The sequence below is a fragment of the Calliphora vicina genome, chromosome 5 (assembly GCF_958450345.1).
Source record: "Calliphora vicina chromosome 5, idCalVici1.1, whole genome shotgun sequence".
NCBI classification, from domain to species: Eukaryota; Metazoa; Arthropoda; class Insecta; order Diptera; family Calliphoridae; genus Calliphora; species Calliphora vicina.
Genome location: NC_088784.1, coordinates 6982620 through 7002933, shown reverse-complemented (window position 1 = coordinate 7002933; position 20314 = coordinate 6982620). Strand labels below are relative to the sequence as shown.

General features: G+C 31.5%; 3 protein-coding genes across 3 annotated transcripts; all 3 read left to right on the top strand.

Moving 5' to 3' along the window:
- Positions 1 to 4289: 4289 nt before the first annotated feature.
- Positions 4290 to 6427, top strand: LOC135960695 (maltase A1-like). Its single transcript, XM_065512056.1, has 5 exons — positions 4290 to 4509; positions 4573 to 5609; positions 5671 to 6014; positions 6072 to 6230; positions 6290 to 6427. Exons 1-5 carry the CDS (start codon positions 4368 to 4370, stop codon positions 6354 to 6356), a joined length of 1749 nt encoding a protein of 582 aa, XP_065368128.1. The 5' UTR covers positions 4290 to 4367; the 3' UTR covers positions 6357 to 6427.
- A 4192-nt stretch (positions 6428 to 10619) lies between these two features.
- LOC135959845 (maltase A2-like) lies at positions 10620 to 12607 on the top strand. The gene is made up of 4 exons (XM_065510939.1): positions 10620 to 11132; positions 11191 to 11567; positions 11638 to 12390; positions 12466 to 12607. Exons 1-4 carry the CDS (start codon positions 10620 to 10622, stop codon positions 12536 to 12538), a joined length of 1716 nt encoding a protein of 571 aa, XP_065367011.1. The 3' UTR covers positions 12539 to 12607.
- Positions 12608 to 17978: 5371 nt separating this feature from the next.
- Positions 17979 to 20190, top strand: LOC135960979 (maltase A2-like). The gene is made up of 5 exons (XM_065512410.1): positions 17979 to 18105; positions 18282 to 18715; positions 18775 to 19151; positions 19222 to 19974; positions 20046 to 20190. The coding sequence occupies exons 1-5, from the start codon at positions 18021 to 18023 to the stop codon at positions 20116 to 20118; spliced, it is 1722 nt and encodes a 573-aa protein (XP_065368482.1). The 5' UTR covers positions 17979 to 18020; the 3' UTR covers positions 20119 to 20190.
- Positions 20191 to 20314: the final 124 nt, after the last annotated feature.

Sequence of the window (20314 nt, the reverse complement as noted above, 5' to 3'; positions counted from 1 at the left end):
GGGGTATTAGTTTGTTTTTGTGAATGTGAGTAATTTTTCTAGTTTGGATTCTCTGGTTAGAAGTGTTTTTAGGAAAAGATCTTATCGGTTTTTTCAGATATAGACAAGTGTTTGTTTATGCAGTCTTCAAGTATTCTAGTTTACAGAGATGTTAATATTCTTTTATCTAGGTATCAAAAGTACTTTCAATTATCTTAAATAAATATATAAACATTATTGATTTGAAGTGACTTTGTATGAGCGAATTAGTTAATATGAGATATTTTTGTGTATGATTATGTTAAAATCGTATAAATTTGTTAAAAAATGTTGTCCAAGGTTTCAAGTATTTGTACAAAAAAAGTTGAGCTCGTATAAGTTGTTTTTAAATAAGATAAATAAGTAAAAAATCGCTGCAATTGATTAACAATGATGTTAAATTTAATACTTATTCCTTCATTGTATACTAGTGGATTGATGTATGATATAGAGCTTGAAATCCCAACAAGTAATAACATCTCATAATTTACTTATCTGCAATTTGAATTTTATCAGTTTCGTACAAAATGTAGAAGGAATATTGATTAAATATGAAGAGAGCAATTGAAAAATTTACATTGGATAAATTAAATATACTGGTTCAATTTTGTTCTAATTTTGATCTACGAACATAAATTCGGAGTCGTGGACAAGAATTTAAAATTTCCAGAAGCTGTCTGCACCTAAATTCTCCAAAAATCTGCATATTACGAAGATCAATTGAATACTGAATACTTATCACCACGCAAAGCAAATATAGTGTGATTATTGAATATCAACAATTTTTGGAGCAAAATCATCCTAAGCGATGAAGCTCACTTTCACCTAGATGTTTCAGAATGCATCCACAAAGTTTCCTATTTAAAATCATTAAAATTGGTTCACAAATGGCTGAGATATGAGGAAGAAACCAGGACAACCAAGATTTTTGACCTATATCTGGATTACTAAGACATTAATATAGACAATATGGATATCTAATGATAGATATTTCAAAGACCTTTGTAACGACGTATATAAGACCATAGTAAGTTGGACCTACAATGGGTCAAAATCGGAAAAAAATTTTTACACCGAATTTTTTTTCACAAAAAAAAAAATTAAAAAATTTTTTTTTTAATTTAAAATCAATAAATTGAAAAAAAAAAAATTTAAATTTTAAATAACAATTCGAAAAAAATAAATTTAATTTACCTAAAAATATATAAAATTTGTATTTTGAAGTATAATTTATGTATTCGATTAATTTTATTAATGAAATATTTTATTTTAGAACATTTAATGAACTACCCGATTTGTTGTATCAAAAAATTTTTCGGTATTTCATTGTAATCGATTAATCGATTAACTTTGGAGTGGAAATATTTTACTTAAATCAATTCATTCAAAATTCATAATATCAATTTGTCAGTATTTTATTCGAATAATTTTATTCGGTTATTCGAATAATTTTTTCCGATGAAAAATTATTTACAGTTTTTGTGATTAAATACATTAATTATTTCATTCGAGTATTTTATTCGGTTTCCAGAATAATTTTAATCGACTAATTTTATTAATGAAAAATTTTAATAAATTATACGATTTTTTGTAATACAAAATTGTTGGGTATTTCTTAGGAATAATTTTATTCGGTTACCCGTTAAATTTTAATCGGTTATCAATTCATTATGTTGGTGAAATATTTTTTCCGATTTTGACCCATTGTAGGTCCAACTTACTATGGTCTTATATACGTCGTTGCAAAGGTCTTTAAAATATCTATCATTAGATATCCATATTGTCTATATTAATGTCTTAGTAATCCAGATATAGGTCAAAAATAGGTAAAAAATCGTGGTTGTCCTGGTTTCTTCCTCATATCTCAGCCAATTGTGAACCAATTTTGATGATTTTAAATAGGAAACTTCTCGAAAGCATGTCTGACAGAATTATTGAATATTTGGATCCCGAATATATCTGGGGTCTTCAGACAGATAGACGAACATGGCTTAATCGACTCCGCTATCTATAAGGATCCTGAATATATATATACCGAGTCAAAAGAACTGCTCATATTTTGAGGCCAAGAAAGAATCAATATCGGACACACTCTTCCAAAGTGAAGCGTTTCCCAGAGAAAGCTTTCGGCATCGACCGAAACAAATAGTAGTCGGATGGGACAAGGTCTGTACTATAGAGCGGGTGATGCGAAACTTCCCAAACACTTCATTCTAAATACTTTTTAACAGGTATTATTTCTGGGCGTTTTTCGGCCAACGAATCTGGTCAGATTTCAACAGCTCATAATAGTTAGGACCCATATGCTCCCACCAAATACAGAGACTTACCTTAACGGTATTGATATTTAGTTTGGGTGTCCATTCGGCTGGTTGACCGGGCATCACATAAGATCACTTACTCTTCGGGTTATCGCAACAGATCCACTTTCCATCCCAAGTAATGATTTGGTGCAAACTGATTTTATTTTACAGCGTTCAAATATCTTTTCGGACATGCAAAATCGTCTTTCAAGTTCACTCGGCTTCCATTCATATGGTATCCAATTATCCTGCTTTTGAATGAATCCTGCAGCTCGCAAACATTTTGAAATTGCTGCTTGAGTAGGTGCCAATGATTTTGCAAAACTGATTTTCTTTTACAGCGTTCAAGCATCATTTCGGATATGCAAAATCGTCTTTCAAGGTCACTCGGCTTCAATTCGTGTGGTAACCAATTTCCCTGCTTTTGGATGACATTTTGGATGAATCCTGCAGCGGAAAACATTTTGAATTTGCTGCTTAAGTAGCTTCCTATAATTTCGCAAGCTCTTGTTGAGATTTATAACAATCTTCATGGAGTAGTGCCTCTAATTCATGGTCTTCAAATCGATGGAACACATTCACCATAAGAATTCACGTGAGCAATCGATGTACTTTAGCTGCACTTTTTTTCAAATTAATGAAATAAAGCAAAACTTTCCGCTTCGACATTTTCGAAGCAAAAACAAACTTGGTTGTTGATACAATAATGTTAAATAACAAAGTGAGAATAAATGACAGATATCTACCCTTCATAATGAAATATCAGTTATTAGAGACAAGAACCGCGTTCAAAAAAATACGCCGCATTTGGAGTTCAGAGAATTCATATGTGAACAGAGAAAACAGATTAGATAGCAGCCGTATTTATTGAAAATGGAACGATTTTACCTTAGTGACCGAATTTTACAGTTGTGGCTACAAAATTTTGGAAGGGGTAACAAAAGTTTGGTTTCCCAAACATGCTATCACGAATCTGTTTTCTCTGTGTGATATTCGAAAAACAAATGCATCCACAACGTTTCACTGTTTGAAGGAGATTTTGGGTTAGATGCATCATTTGGGATGATCAAACTTATGCTCAATATTGCTATATGATAACAGAGTTCTTTCTAGCTCAATTCAATCATATTGAAGTGGACGGTTTGTGAAACAATTAAATTTCAGCATCAGACATTTCCTGGTCGTGTTCTCTCTCTCTCTCGTTTTGGTGAGCAGAATTGGCACCTACACTATCTACCTACACTGAAGGAAGAAATTCAATGTTGCATCAACAAAATTTGCCACACTTATGCAAAAGATTCATGGAAATTTCGACTAAACAGTTTGTATGTGCCAGTCTTCCTGCCAACCCAATCCTGTATACTTTATGATTCAATAAAAAAAACTAACAATCTAATGAAAATCACATTGTTTTACATTTAATTCGAATCTTGGGAATCCCGACTCCTCGAAAAATAATATTTTTCCACATAGTCTGCAGCATTTTCGCGTCCTACTCCCAATAAATATTCAAAAGCTTTGAATTTTATAAATTATTTTAGCTTTCAGTTTATATTTCCGCATCAGTTGCTTACTCACCGCCTTTAATAACTTTTTAACTATTTTTAGCAACTATTTATTTGTTAATAATAATGACAAATTAAATACATATTAAGATCATCAAAGTATTAGCTGTCTTTCAAAGCAATTGTTATATGCTTTTCAGTTACATTGTTATGGAAATATTAAAACAGCTGGTTCACAAACAAGTGAAAAACAATTCACTAAATGACAATAGTTTCATAAATCGATTACTTATTTATCGATCAGCATTGTGTCAAATATTTACTTACATATGTCCAAACTGACAGTTTAGAAAATACAAAATTGCAATAATATTGAAACAGTTGCATTAAGGGCCAATTGAAAAACAATTCTTGGAAATTATATCTTCAAAATCGGACTATATAAGAAGAAAAATTATGTACAGATTAGCATAGTTCTAATACTGAACTTGTAAAGGAATTCTACTAAAGCATTTCATTACTTAAGCATTAAGCAACAAAGATGTTTAAGTTAATAAGCCTGCTGGTAGTGGGTTTAGCCCTAACTGCCAATGCTAGAGATTGGTGGGAAAATGGCAATTTCTATCAGGTTTATCCAAGATCATTCAAGGATAGCAATGGTGATGGTATAGGCGACTTAAAGGGTGAGTTTTTCCCCATAATTTCAATTCCTTTACATTTCCTTGAAAACCATAGCATTTTTCTAGGTGTGGCTGAGAAAATTCAGTACTTAAAGGATTTGGGCATGGATGGTGTTTGGCTGTCACCCATTATGAAATCACCCATGGCTGACTTTGGTTATGACATTTCCGATTATTATCAAATTCAAGGCGAATATGGTACGTTAGAGGATTTAATGGATTTGGCGGATAAAGCCCACAAAGTGGGTATAGACTTGATTTTGGATTTTGTGCCCAATCATACCAGTGATGAGCATGAATGGTTCTTGAAATCGGTGGCCAATGATACACAATACCGCGATTTCTATGTGTGGCATGATGGTGTTTATAATCCTGAAACCGGTAAACGTGATCCACCCAGCAATTGGTTGTCCCAGTTCAAATTTTCGGCCTGGGAATGGAATGACCAAAGACAACAATACTATCTACATCAGTTTGGTGTGAAACAGCCAGATCTTAATTACCGTAATCCCGCTGTGGTCCAGGCCATGAAAGATGTTTTGGTATTTTGGCTAGATCATGGCATAGATGGTTTTCGTATTGATGCTGTGCCTTTCCTGTTTGAGAACGAAATTGATCCCCAAACTGGCACCTACCCCGATGAGCCCTTGGATGAGTCTAATGCCTGTCCTGATCCCACCGATTGGTGTCATTTGCTGCATCCCTACACTAACTCCCTGCCCGAATCCACCGAAATGATTTATCAATGGCGTGAGGTGATTGAGAACTATAAACGTGAGCACAACACTTCCACCAAGATCTTGTTAACAGAGGCTTACACCACTTTCGAGAATCTTATGCTGATGTACGGCAATGGCCAGCGTAATGGTTCTCATATTCCCTTCAATTTTGAAATGTTATCGGGTTTGACTAAGAGCAGCAAGGCCGCGGATTACCAATACTATGTCAAGCATTGGTTGGATAATATGCCTGAGGGGACCTTTGCTAATTGGGTCTTGGGTAATCATGACAATCGTAGATTGGCTTCACGTTTGGGTACTGAACGCAAAGATTTGGTGAATATATTTTTGCAGACCTTGCCCGGCATAGCAGTGACTTATAATGTAAGTTAAGCTAAACAGATATTTAAGAATTTCTTATAATAATATTTATATGTCTTACAAGGGTGAAGAATATGGCGCCGAAGATGTCGAAGTTTCTTGGGAGGACACCGTAGATCCTCAGGGTTGTAATGCTGGTCGCGAAACTTATCAAAAATATACCAGAGATCCCGCCAGAACTCCATTCCGTTGGGATGCTTCGAAAAATGCCGGCTTTAGTTCGGCTGATAAAACTTGGCTGCCTGTGGGTCCTGGCTATGAACAGGAAAATGTAGAACTGCAATTAACAGCTGACAATAGTCATTTGAAAATCTTTAAACATTTAACTCGTCTAAGAAAAGAGGAACCTGCTTTCAGTGGTAGAACAATTGAGCCCCAAGTTCAGGGAGAAGTTTTGATATATGAGAGGTAGGATTTTCATTTATTTTTATTCTTTTTCAATTCGTTTATTTATTCCCTTTAAAGATCTCCTCCCTCTGCTGACGATGCTGAGGCCGCTTCCTTTTTGGTGGTATTGAATATTGGCAGCTCAGATAACGTTTTGGAGTTAAGTCAATTTGCTGATAATGTGGGCTCTCAGGTTGAGGTGGTTGTCAGCTCTATACAATCAGGCTTGGAAGAAGGGTGAATATTTGTAAACAACTTAGTTTATTTATTGTGTTTAATGTGAATTTCTTCTACAGACAACTTGTGGATTCTGCTAATTTTGTGGCCAAAGCTAAAGTGGGCTATGTTTTGCGTTTTGCTTAAAACGTATAAAGTTTGTTATTCATATATGTATAAAAATAAATAAATATTGCATTATAATAAAAACATTCAAATTAATTTTCTTTATTTAATTAAGTATTAGCTAATAATATTCGAATACAAAAAGTGAAAATAAGAAATTTTAAATCTTCGAGATGAGATGTCAACAAAACGGTGCCACATGCAAGACAGCCCCTAAAACAATTCAATTACTGCATGAAACATTTCTTGGTGATCAGTTTTGGCTTCCTAGATCAAGACCACAAACACTGATGGAGGAAATTTAACGCTTCATCAATGAAATTCAAGCAATATTTATGCAAAAACTTCATTAAATAGCATTTGCATTCAAAATAAACAAATAAGAGAGCTATATTCGACTGTGCCGAATCTTATATACCCTTCACCAAATTATTCTTCAAAATACAAATTTTAAATATTTTTAGGTAAAAAAAATATTTGTTTCATCAAAGTTGTTTTTTTAATTTTTTGGAAAAATTTTTTTTTGAAATTGTTATTTAAAATTTGTATAAAAATTTTTTGTTTTTAATTTTTTTTTTTTGGTAAAAAAAAATCGGGTTAAAAAATATTTTTCCCGATTTTGACCCATTGTAGGTCCAACTTACTATGGCCTTATATACGTCGTGACAAATGACTTTTAAATATATATCATTAGATATCCATATTGGCACTCATGGTGAAGGGTATAAAAAATGTATACATTTTATTCGAATAATTTGTTTATTGAAATATTCAATCGATTATTTCTCTATGAATTTTAATCAATGGCTGTATTTCCAAAAGAAATGAAAGACATTACATGTAAAAACGAATTTAAAACAAAAAAGTTAGTCGAATAATTTTATTCGAATAAGTTTTAATTGAAAATTTTATATTTATATTTTAATATAAATCGAATAGTTTTAAATGGCATTTGATTTAAAATTTCAGAAAGCGGATTGAATTATTTAATGGATTTCATATTTATTGCTCTATAAATTTTCATTCCAGAAGTAATTAAATATTTTTTGTTATATTATTTTTAATTTTTTTTGGATTAAATTTAAAATTTATTTTAATTTTGTCAAAAAGCAAAAAAAAAAATAATCGAATAATTTTATTCGAATAAATTTTAATCGAATATTTTTTATTTATATTCTTAACATAAATCACACAACAACGACTAAATATTAAGAAAAATTAATGAATTTTATTCGAAAAATTTGTTTATTATTTTTATTCGATTATTTCTTTATAAAATTCATTTCCAGAAGCATTTTTCCAAAAAAGCAAAAAATTATTCGAAATATTTGTTTATTATTTTTATTCGATTATTTCTTCATAAAATTCATTTCCAGAAGCATTTTAGTTTTGCCAAAAAAGCAAAAAATTAATCGAATCATTCGAATAAATTTTAATCAAATATTTTTAATTTAAATCAAATATTTATAAATCGCATTCAAATTAAAAATTTAAGAGAACGGATTCGAATAATTTGTGAATTATTTCATGGCTTATTTATTGCTCTATAAGTTTGCATAAAATGGTGCATTTCCAGAAGTAATTAAAGAATATTTTTTATTATTTATTATATTATTTTTTAGCTTTTTTTGGATTAATTTTAAAATTTATTTTCATTTGTCAAAAATGCAAAAAAAAATAAAAAATTGGAATAATTTTATTCGAATAAATTATAATCGAATATTTTTTATTTATATTCTTAATATAAATCATTATTATTTGTATTCGATTATTTCTTTATAAATATTCATAAAATTTATTTCCAGAAGAATTTGAGTTTTTTCAAAAAATTAATCAAATCATTTTATTCGAATAAATTTTAATCGACAATTTTTTATTTATATTATTAACATAAATCGAATAATTTTAAACAGCATTCGAATTAAACATTTAAGAGAGCGTATTCGAATAATTGGTTGATTTCTTTAATGGATTATTAATTGTTCTAAATATGTTCATAATGCATGAAGTATAAGCTATAATCGAATAATTTTATTCGAATAAATTTTAATCGAATATATTTCTTAACATAAATCAGACGTCTTTAACGGAATTCGATATACAAATTAAGAAAAATTAATATATTTTATTCGAATAATTTTTTAAAATCTATTATTTATTTTTTCTAAATTTTCACAGAAGAAATGAAAGAATATTTTTTATCATTATTTTTTTTTTGTTTAAATTTAAAATTTATTTAAATTTTATCAAAAACTCAACAAACTATTCGAATGTTTATTAGAATTATTTGTTTAAAATGGATTACATATTTCTTTATAGATTCTCATAAAATGCTTTATTTGCAATAGAAATGAAATAATATTTGTTATTACTTGTTATTTAGCATTAGTCTCTTTGTGTTAATTTAAAAATCTATTTTAATTTTGTTAAGAATCAAAAAATAAAAAAATAATCGAATAATTTTATTCGAATAAATTTTAATCGATTAATTTTTTATTTATAATCTTAATATAAATCACACAACTTTAACAACGTTTGATTTTAAAGTTAAGAAAAACTAATATATTTTATTCGAATAAATTGTTTAAAATCGATAATTTATTTATAGATTATCATAAAATGCTTCATTTCAATATGAAATTAATAAATTTTCATAATTAAATGTTTTTAGTATTACATATTTTTCTGATTTAAATTTAAAAACCATTTCAGTTTTGCCAAAAAAGAAAAAAAATAATCGAATAATTTTATTCGATTATTTTTTTTTTGCATTTTTTAAAAATTAAAATAAATTTTAAATTTAATCCAAAAAAATCTTAAAATAATATAATAAATAATAAAAAATATTCTTTGATTACTTCTGGAAATGAAAATTTATAAATTTTAATCGAATATTTTCGATTTATATTCTTAGCATAAATCGATTAAATTCAAATGGCTAACGAATTTAATATTAACAAAAAACTGATACATTTTAATCGAATTATTTGATTATTGAATTATCTCATCGGTTATTTCTTTATAAATAATCATAAAATGCTTCATTTCTGGAAGAAATTAAAGAATTTTTATGATTAAATTTTTTAGTATTACTTTTTTTCTATTAAGTAAATTAATTAAATTATTAAAACCATTTTATTTTTCCAAAAAAATTAATTGAATTATTTTATTCGAATATTTTTTATTTAAATTCTTAAAAGAAATAAAATAATTTTATGTAACAATCTAATTAAAAATTTAAAAAAAATAAAAGAAATTATTCGAATGTACATTTTATTCGAATAATTTGTTTATTGAAAAATTAAATCGATTAATTATTTTTAAATATTTAGAAAATGCTTCATTTCCAAAAGAAATCAAATAATTTTTTTTTTTAAACGAATAAACTTATTCGGATAATTTTCGAAATCTTTAAACTTTATGCGAATAACTTTTTTTTTGGAAGGCTAAAAACCCTTCCAAAAAAGCCTTTCAATGTTTCTAAAAATAAATTATTACTTATAATGTAAACGTTTTCTAAGGAAGCTTAGGAAGCAACTTGATTCGAATTTTTAATGTAATCGATTAGTTTTTAAAAAATTTCCAATTTGATAGCCAAATTTTTAGCTATGAATTTTTATGTATTACATTCAAATAATATATTTTTATAATTTAAAACAAAAAATTTTATCGAATAAATTCCAGGTTAAGTTTAAAATACTCGAATAATTTTATTCGATTTTTTTGCGAATATATTTTATTCCAATATTTAAAGTTGGTAAAATTTGCTTGTGCAGTTTGTCGGATAAGCATTATTCGAATACATATACAATTTATTTAATCGAATATATCTCAATCTTGCATATTAAATTAATATATTTATAAGACATGTTTTCTAAAATTGTTTGTCAATTTTATAATTTAATTTGAAACAAAACATTTTAAATTGAAAGATTGAAATTGTAATTATTGAACATATTATTCATTTAACACCAAATTATTGTTCATATTTTAACAATTTATTATAATTAAAATGACAAATTTTTATTTAATTCTCCATTCAAAATACTAATCAAACGTAAACAGCAGTTTGTTAATTTTCCATTGTCAGTTTACGAAAGCAAATTGAATCTCAAGTACTCGTATTAAAGATTTGCCTCTCATTACAAGTTTCTATCACTACAAGCAATTTAAGTTAATAGCACTTCAAATAACAACACTTAAACAAAAACAATCGAAAAAATTTCCCTATTTTCATTTCACAACTAATAAGTTTTTAAAAAAATGGAATCAGTTTTTAACACAATGAAGTGGAGTATAGTTGTTTATTTGTGCGCCTATTTTACAGTTTCCTTAGGCTGTCAGGCTGTAGTTAAGAAACAGGAAACTGAATGGTGGGAAAATGCTTCCCTTTATCAAATCTATCCACGATCCTTTCAAGACAGCGATGGTGATGGTGTGGGAGATTTGAAAGGTATTACCTCAAGATTGGAATATTTAAAGGAGATTGGTATTACCGCCACTTGGTTGTCGCCCATATTTGAATCGCCTATGGCTGATTTTGGTTATGATATATCGAATTTTACCCGCATTGATCCCACATTTGGTACCTTGGATGATTTCGATGAAATGTTAGCAAAGGCCAAACAATTGGGTGTTAAGATTTTGTTGGACTTTGTGCCAAATCATTCGTCCGATGAGAGTGTTTGGTTTCAAAGCTCCGTCAAAAGAGAGCCGGGTTTTGAGGATTTTTATATGTGGCATGATGGCAAAGTAGATCCAGCGAATCCTACACAAAGATTGCCGCCCAGCAATTGGGTGAGTTATTTTGATGGCAAATTTTTAACTTTGTAAGTCATTTGATGCTTTTATTTAGAATTCTATTTTTGGTGGTCCCATGTGGACTTGGCACGAGGAGCGCCAACAATATTATATGCATCAGTTTTTGGCCAAACAGCCTGATTTTAATTACTCAAATCCTTTGGTGCGCCAGCATATGTTAGAGGTTTTGGGCTATTGGCTGGAACGTGGTGTGGATGGTTTTCGTATTGATGCTGTACCTCATATATTTGAGGCACGTAATGCTGATGGTTCTTTTCCCGATGAGGACATAAGTGGTGTTTCTTCAGATCCCACTAGTTATGATTATTACACTCATAAGTATACCAAGGATCAGTATCCAACAATAGAGTTGTTGTATGAATGGAGAGCATTTTTGGATGACTTCCGTGCGAAAAATGGTGGAGACAGCAGGTAGTAATGAAAATTAAGGGCTTATCTCAAACTCTTATGTGATATTGATAATTTTTTTCTATTTTTCTAGAATTCTCTTAACTGAATCATATTCCCCCATTGATTTCTTAAGCTTAGCTTTTAGTAATGCCACCCATAAAGGTGCCCAAATACCTATGAATTTCAACCTAATGGATCTAACGGGTTCTTCAACGGCCAAGGATGTTGAGACCTTGGCTAATAACTGGATGGATACCATGTGGAAAAATCACCAAATTGCCAATTGGGTGGTGGGTAATCATGACAGCAGTAGAGTGGCCAATCGTATTGGTAGCAATAAAATCGATTTACTTAATATCATTGTACACTCTTTGCCTGGCACTTCGATCACTTACTATGGTGAGGAGCTGGGCATGACTAATGCTGTTGTCGAATGCACACCCAGCCATTGTGAGGATCGTGATCCCGAAAGATCTCCCATGCAATGGAATTCAGAAGTTAATGCTGGTTTCTCGCAAGCTGATACAACTTGGCTGCCTTTGTCGCAGGATTATGAATTTTATAATGTTGAGACAGAGTCACAAATTGGACGCAGTACACTGCAGATTTTTAAGGGTTTACAGGAGCTAAAGAAGACTTCAGCTTTCAAGAACACTAAGGGAGATGGTGGCTTTTCCTATAAAGCCCTGACAGAGCAAATATTCCAAATCATAAGAGCTGTACCGGACAAGGAGGAATATATGATTTTGGTTAATATGAGTGATAAATTACAATATGTAGAGAATTTGAATTCAAAAACTTATGAGTATGTTTTGATGAATACTTTTTCTCCTCATATTAAAGGGTGAGTTTGTTAGCGGAGTCTTAAATTTGAAGTGGAATGTTGATTTTCAATTGTTATATTTTAATTTTCTTTTAGTGATAAGGCCGACTTAAGTGGTCGTTTGTATTTGATGCCCAATGAAGCTGTGGTTTTGAAATGGGTGGTTTGAATGAGCAAAATTTTTTTATAAAATATATACACAACTTAAAACTAATAAAATAAAGAATTTTAGAATATTTTCAAAGTTCTGGGGGTTTTCTCTTGAAATTAATTTGCAAAGTTTTATAGTAAAAATGGCAGTGATTGGCAGTTAAATCACCCATAAACCCAATACCATAGGCATAAATAAAATATCTCTAAGTGTTATTATAGATGTACACTGAATCAAATTTTTTCTTTGTAAATACTTACATATATTAGGATGTTAACTGTACGATGTTGCCATTAAATCCATTGTTATTGTTTGTATCAGTTTAAACAGTTGTTGTTCCAGCTAAGTATATGATTGGTTTGCTGTAGCTGGTCTAGGATAATGGTGCTGTCATCTGTCGTTGCCTAGAAACAACGCCCTCTGTGTATTTGGTATAGTGGTAGGGAACCTTGCTGATCTTTTATTCCTACCTTTTTCTCCCAGGGGGTGGCGGGATGCCTGGACCTTTTCCATGATGTCATCCACTTTTCCAGGAGGAGGAATGGTCAGGGGGCTTCTTGGATGGATTTTTTAGTGGGAGGTTAATTTTAAAAACTCGAAAACCATGATTTAAATTTTTCGTCCTCTGCCAGGCATCGAACCTGTTGGGCTTGGTTTTGTAGGCAAGCACTTTAACCACTACACCATGCCGCCAACGATACAGTTGAACAAATGCACAGTAATGTGACAGCTCTGGAGACAGGCAGTGTAGCGGTTAAAGTACCAGGAACAATTCGTTCGCGGTAGCAGTTGAGGAAACATCACCAACCATATCTTTGTTGTGCAGGAGTATTTTTTGTATATCTGGGAAGTAACTTTTCATTGCAAGAAATCATTTCGAACTTCGGTGAGATGACGTCCTCGATGTCAGTGTTGGAAGTCCTACCGAATGTGTTGGGGAATGGGATCCTCCATCAGAATCTGATGGTATCAAGCCAATGGGAACACATTATGTTTCCTAACCGACAGTATCCTGCTGTTCTCATGAAGACGATCCACATTCGTCATCTTTACATATCCTGTTGCGATAGGGAGTGTCACTGAGCAAAGAGGTCCATATTTGGTCAGTGTAATTGAGAAGAGAACGACCAATAAATTTATGTTGTCTCTTTATTCATGGCCTTAGAGGTGCATACGAGGAGGATATTATCTTTGTACGATTTACAAAGTCCGGTTGGAATTTAATTTAATATTTATTTTGCTCTAAAAGTGATTGAAGAAAAAATAGAATTTCCGACGAGAGGAAAATAGCCAAAGCATTATCCATATCTTAACACTATGCGACAAATGGTAGGGATCAGTGATCGGCGGGGCTTGTGCCTGCCAGGAAAAGTTATATCATTCAAAATTGTATAGTCCCAACGTTTCGCTGGTTCAGGGCTAGGAACCGAGATATATAGATTTGAAGTTAGCAAGTATCGTATAGGGAAAGATTAAAGGAAAGAAATTAATTAAAGATTTTTATTTAAAATATACTATTATCTTTTTTGTGGAATTGTAGTTGTAAGGTTTTATGGGTAGAATTTTGAACTTTTACTAAAACAGCGCCTACTTCGTCTTTAAGCAAGAATTGTGAGGATCCACAGTTTGTCTAAAAAGAAATAGAAAATTTTAATCAAACAATTTTTTAAATTAAGACCAGTTTTTAATTACCCCTCACTATGTTTCGATTGGACAGAAGTGGTGATAATTACAGCTTTTGAGTCCATATCATAATAACAGTTAATATTGAAGGTTTGATGCTTTGGGATGGAGGCATCACTAACATCACTTCTACGAAAATCCGGCTGGTCAAGCAGTGACTATTGCTTGAGTTCAATATCGCGACATGATAACAGAGTTCTTTCTGCCTCAATTCAATCATATTAAAGTGGAAGGTTTGTGAAACAATTCAATTACGACATGCGGCATTTCCTAGTCGTGTTCTCTCTCTCTCTCTCTCTCTCGTGTGGTGATCAGAATTGGCGCCCAATACTGAAGGATAAAATTCAACGTTACGTCAACGAAATTTATCCACACTTGTTAAATATTGAGATCAGCTCCAAATTGATCATCAAAGTATTTGCTATCTTTCAAAAATTACACTAAAGCAATTACATTACTACTAAAACATTGAAACAGCTGAAAAACGAGTCAATGACAATAATTTCAGAAATCGATTACTACAATAAATAAAAATCAATAAATAATTTAAAGACTGAGTCAGAATAAACTTATACACACAATTCCAGTCAAAACTTATTGTTGGTCGGTCAAGCCCGACCATATAATACCCTACACTAAGTAAAAGAGCAAAAAAAGTTTTTCTTTTAAAATTTCAATAATTTATATTTTTGAGTGATTTTTGGAAGTGGGCCTTATATGGGGGCTATGACCAATTATAGACCGATCACCATGAAATTAGGTCGTGTGATTTATGTCTATATGAAAGTTAACTATGTTGAATTTTGTGTGTTTACCAAAATTTTTAAGCGATTTATGCACGTTAAAGTGATTTTCGGAAGCGGGTCTATATGAAGCTATGACTAATTATGGACCGATCATAACAAAATTTGGTGACATGAATTTTGTATATGTAAAACATATTTGGAGCGGAATTTGTGGAGATACATATATAAATTAAACATTTATGACCGATAAAGTCCAATTTCGGGAGGACATTTGTATGGGGGCTAGGTGAAATAATGAACCGATTTCAGCCAGTTTCAATAGGCTTGGTCCTTGAGCCGAAAAAATAATATGTATCAAATATCTTAAAAATCGCGACCTGTACTCTGCGCACAAGGTTTACATGGACAGCCAGCCGACCGGACGGACGGACGGACATCGTTTAATCGACTCAGAAAGTGATTCTAAGTCGATAGGTATACTTTAAGGTGGGTGTTAGACTAATATTTTTGGGCGTTACAAACATCTGCACAACCGCATAATACCCTCCCCACTATGGTAGTGTAGGGTATAAATATGTCAGATATATTATCTTTTCTAAATCATTAAGTTTCAACAGTTATTTCGGTCAAAATGGACAGTGAAAAAAAGTACATGGAAAAGTATTTGAAACTTTTCAAAAAATCCAGTATGGATTTTCAAAAAAATAGCAAAAGATCTGAATGTTCATCGTCACACTATTTCAAAAGCCATTCAACAGTTTAAGGATGACTTAAAAATTGAAATAAACCCTAGATGGGGAAGAAAAAAGGTGAACAGATATCAGTAAGGCAAAAGAAGTCGAACAATTCTTTCTAAGATCACCGAACACTTCTATCAGAAAAACAGCTCATAAAGTTAAATGCTCTGATGCTTTTTTAAGCAGAGCCAAAGCTAATTCTGGGTTGAAGTCGTATAAATTTCCAGATCACAATGAGGTAAAGAAACTAGAAGAAAAAGAACACCGGTTGTGTGATGCACGCAGAGAAAAAATATAGTTGTAACCATTTCAATATTGTTACAAGTTTTTTAACAATATTATAGTCACAGTAACTATTTACATGATTGTGGTAACCATAATATGGTTAATTTATGATTCACATGATTGTATCCACCATATATATGGTTACAGTAAACAACTATATGTTTGTGACAATCATATATTTATGATGAATAATTTTATAATAATATGTTGTTCTCAGATTATGATATCCATAAGCCGAGAGCAACATAATATGGTAAGTCCTTAATCATATTAATGGTTGTCACAAACATATACTTGTTTACTGTAACCATATATATGGTTGATACAATCATGTGAATCATAAATTAACCATTTATGGTTACCACAATCATGTAAATAGTTACTGTGACTATAATATTGCTAAAAAAAATTGTAACAATATTGAAATGGTTACAGTAACCATGCCCAACTATATTTTTTCTCTGCGTGTGGATGATGAAACTTATGTACTGGTAGTGTTTTCACAACTTTCGGGTCAAGATTTTTATGTGACTGATGGACGAGGTTAATACTCAAGAACAATAACGGACAAAAAACCAAACAAGATTCCCCAAGAAGTTTCTTGTGTGGAAAGCCATTTGTAGTTGTGGGAAAAGAAGCCAATCATTTCTTACATCATGCACGATAAGTGGAGTGTCTTATATTTCGGGCCCGATTTTTATATTGAACGGTATAAGTTTTTTCTGGCTCACTCTTTTTATTTAACAACTATTTTTTTGTTAACCTAGCTCCAACTTGATCATCAAAGTATTTGGTTTCCTTCAAAGATTACACTATTACAATTGTTATAGGCTTTACAGTTACACTATACAACAAAATCAAATTTATTCCAAAATTACAAGGTCAAACCAATAAATTTTGATAGAGGAGGCAAAAAAAAAAGACACGTGTATCGGCGTTTTTAATGTTTACATCTGAATTTCATTTTATTTCAGAGTTTTCCTAACTCTCCATGACTACCTCCTATCCAAATTTGCTATTAGAGATATTAGTGATTTTTAGTTAAATTTGAACTATTTTTTTCATGCTAAATTTTTGGGGTACTTTAAAATAAAATTCTTAATAAATGAGAAATTAATCCTAGGCTGTCTTTTGTTATGTCTTATTTCTGACTTTCTGGTTGAATTTTCCATTTTGGTGTATTCAGGTAAAATAAAATATAGTAAAATTTCACGGACAATATTTTTGCAGAACATTTTAACCCCTTAAATTCCTGTTTTAATGGTGTTTTTTGCTCTTTTTAAAAGAAGGACAAAAAAGACCCATGCCTTGAGAATTTAGAGGGTTAACATATTCTGCAAAAATGTTTTCCGTAACATTTTACTTAAATTTGTTGAACACATTTTATACCTAAAATGTAAGGATCACATGGTTTCTTATGCCGATTAACAATAAAAATGAGCCAGAGTGGGGAAAACTTAAAGCCCCTTCAAATGAAATTCAGATGTAAAGTTTCAAAACGGATGTAAGGATCACATGGTTTCTTATGTCGATTAACAATAAGAATGTGCCAGAGTTGGGAAACTTTAACCCCACCTCAAATGAAATTCAGATGTAAACTTTCAAAACGCCGAAACATGTGTCTCTTTTTTGTCTCCTCTATCAAAATTTATTGGTCTGACCTTGTAATTTTTTTTTTGGTGTTGTACAGTGTTATTAAGAAAATATTAAAACAGCAGTACAAGTGAAAAATAAGTCAATAAATGACAATAATTTGTTAAATCGATTACTAAATAAAGATCAATAATTAATTTATTAACTCCAAGTCAAATATCTAGATTGATCGAGTTTAAGCTAGTTAAATTACATCAAATATTTAGTTAAGTTCAAACAGACAGTTAAACATACTACTTATCTACCAGTTTAGAAAACACAATATTGAAACAGTTGCAAACAGTGACAACCAATTCTAGAAAATCAATTCTTTAAAACCGGACTATATAAGAAGACAAAATATGAATAGATTACCATAGTTCTAATACTGAACTTGTAAAGTATTAAGCAATAACGATGTTTAAGTTAATCAGCCTACTGGTAGTGGGTTTAGCCTTAACATTCAAGAATGGCAATGGTGAAGCTATAGAAGACTTAAAGGGTGAGTTTTGTACAAAATTTAAATTGATTATAAAATGCTTCATTTCCAGAAGAAATCAGTTTTTTTTAAACGAATAAACTTTATTCGGATAATTTTGAAAGTATATTCTTTCTAATGTTAATAAGGTTAATTTTAAAGTCTTCCAAATCTTTAAACATTTTTTGTATTTAATTTAGAAAGTGAATGGTGGGAAAATGCTTCCCTTTATCAAATCTATCCACGATCCTTTCAAGACAGCGATGGTGATGGTGTGGGAGATTTGAAAGGTATTACCTCAAGATTGGAATATTTAAAGGAGATTGGTATTACCGCCACTTGGTTGTCGCCCATATTTGAATCGCCTATGGCTGATTTTGGTTATGATATATCGAATTTTACCCGCATTGATCCCACATTTGGTACCTTGGATGATTTCGATGAATTGATAGCGAAGGCCAAACAATTGGGTGTTAAGATTTTGTTGGACTTTGTGCCCAATCATTCGTCCGATCAGAGTGTATGGTTTCAAAAGTCTGTCAAAAGAGAGCCGGGTTTTGAGGATTTTTATATGTGGCATGATGGCAAAGTTGATCCAGAGAATCCAACACAGAGATTGCCGCCCAGCAATTGGGTGAGTTATTTTAATGTGATGTTTGGAAACATTGTAACTATTTAAGTTATTTCATTTAGAAATCCCTTTTTGGTGGTCCCATGTGGACTTGGCACGAGGAGCGCCAACAATATTATTTGCATCAGTTTTTGGCCGAACAGCCCGATTTTAATTACTCAAATCCTTTGGTGCGCCAGAATATGTTAGATGTCTTGGGCTATTGGCTGGAACGTGGTGTGGATGGTTTTCGTATTGATGCTGTACCTCATATCTTTGAGGCTCGTAACGATGACGGTTCTTTTCCCGATGAGGATAAAAGTGGTGGTTCTTCAGATTCTACTACTTATGCTTATTACACTCATAAGTATACCAAAGATCAATATCCTACAATAGAGTTGTTGTATGAGTGGAGAGCATATTTGGATGATTTCCGTGCGAAAAATGGTGGAGACAGCAGGTGAGTAATGAAAGTTGAGGGCTTATCTCAAACTCTTATATGATATTGACGATTTTTTTTATTTTTACAGAATCCTCTTAACAGAATCCGCTTCCCCCATTGACTTCTTAAGCTTAGCTGTTAGTAATGCCACCCATCAAGGTGCCCAAATACCCATGAATTTCAACCTAATGGATCTAACGAGTTCTTCAACGGCCCTAGATCTCGAAACCTTGGCCAATAACTGGATGGATACCATATGGAAAAATCACCAATCTGCCAATTGGTTGGTGGGTAATCATGACTGCAGTAGAGTGGGCAATCGTGTTGGTAGAAATAAAATCGATTTAGTTAATATTATTGTACACTCTTTGCCTGGTACTTCGATCACTTATTACGGTGAGGAGCTGGGCATGATTGATGCTGTTATCGAATGTACACCTAGTCATTGTGGAGATCGTGATGCCGAAAGATCTCCCATGCAATGGAATTCGGAAGCTAATGCTGGCTTTTCGCAAGCTGCCACAACTTGGTTGCCTTTAGCGCAGGATTATGAATTGTATAATGTTGAGACAGAGTCACAAATTGGACACAGTACATTACAGATTTTTAAGGCTTTACAGGAGTTAAAGAAGACCTCTGCATTCAAGAACACTAAGGGAGATGGTGGCTTTTCCTATAAAGCCCTAACAGAGGAAATATTCCAAATCATAAGAGCTGTACCAGACAAGGAGGAATATATGATTTTGGTTAATATGAGTGACAAATTGCAATATGTAGAGAATTTGAGTTCAAAAACTTATGAGTATGTTTTGATGAATACTTATTCTCCCCATACTGAAGGGTGAGTTGTTAGAAAAGCCTTAAATTTTAAGAATGTTGATTTTGAATTGTTCTATTTTAATTTTGTTTTAGGGACAAGGCCGATTTAAGTGGTCGTTTGTATTTGCTGCCCAATGAAGCTGTGATTTTGAAATGGATTGTTTGAGTGCGCTTAATTTGTTTATAAAATGTATTTAGAACTTAAAACTAACACAATAAAGTTATTTAGAATAGCAAAGTTTTGGGGTTTTTTTTGAAATTATTTTGTAAAAATTTATAGTAAAAATGGCAGTCATAGCAACCATGACAACACCATCCCAAAATGTCATGCCACCTCAGTCGGTCTTAACCACAGGTCCGTT

What these genes read in the sequence shown, in the direction of transcription:
- LOC135960695 (XM_065512056.1), top strand. Translation starts at nt 4,368, where the DNA reads ATGTTTAAGTTAATAAGCCTGCTGGTAGTGGGTTTAGCCCTAACTGCC. An exon ending in TGGTATAGGCGACTTAAAGG is followed by an intron (nt 4,510 to 4,572) that starts GTGAGTTTTTCC and finishes GCATTTTTCTAG; the next exon opens with GTGTGGCTGAGAAAATTCAG. An exon ending in GCATAGCAGTGACTTATAAT is followed by an intron (nt 5,610 to 5,670) that starts GTAAGTTAAGCT and finishes ATGTCTTACAAG; the next exon opens with GGTGAAGAATATGGCGCCGA.
- LOC135960979 (XM_065512410.1), top strand. Translation starts at nt 18,021, where the DNA reads ATGTTTAAGTTAATCAGCCTACTGGTAGTGGGTTTAGCCTTAACATTC. An exon ending in GATTGCCGCCCAGCAATTGG is followed by an intron (nt 18,716 to 18,774) that starts GTGAGTTATTTT and finishes TATTTCATTTAG; the next exon opens with AAATCCCTTTTTGGTGGTCC. An exon ending in TATTCTCCCCATACTGAAGG is followed by an intron (nt 19,975 to 20,045) that starts GTGAGTTGTTAG and finishes ATTTTGTTTTAG; the next exon opens with GGACAAGGCCGATTTAAGTG.
- LOC135959845 (XM_065510939.1), top strand. Translation starts at nt 10,620, where the DNA reads ATGAAGTGGAGTATAGTTGTTTATTTGTGCGCCTATTTTACAGTTTCC. An exon ending in GATTGCCGCCCAGCAATTGG is followed by an intron (nt 11,133 to 11,190) that starts GTGAGTTATTTT and finishes GCTTTTATTTAG; the next exon opens with AATTCTATTTTTGGTGGTCC. An exon ending in TTTTCTCCTCATATTAAAGG is followed by an intron (nt 12,391 to 12,465) that starts GTGAGTTTGTTA and finishes ATTTTCTTTTAG; the next exon opens with TGATAAGGCCGACTTAAGTG.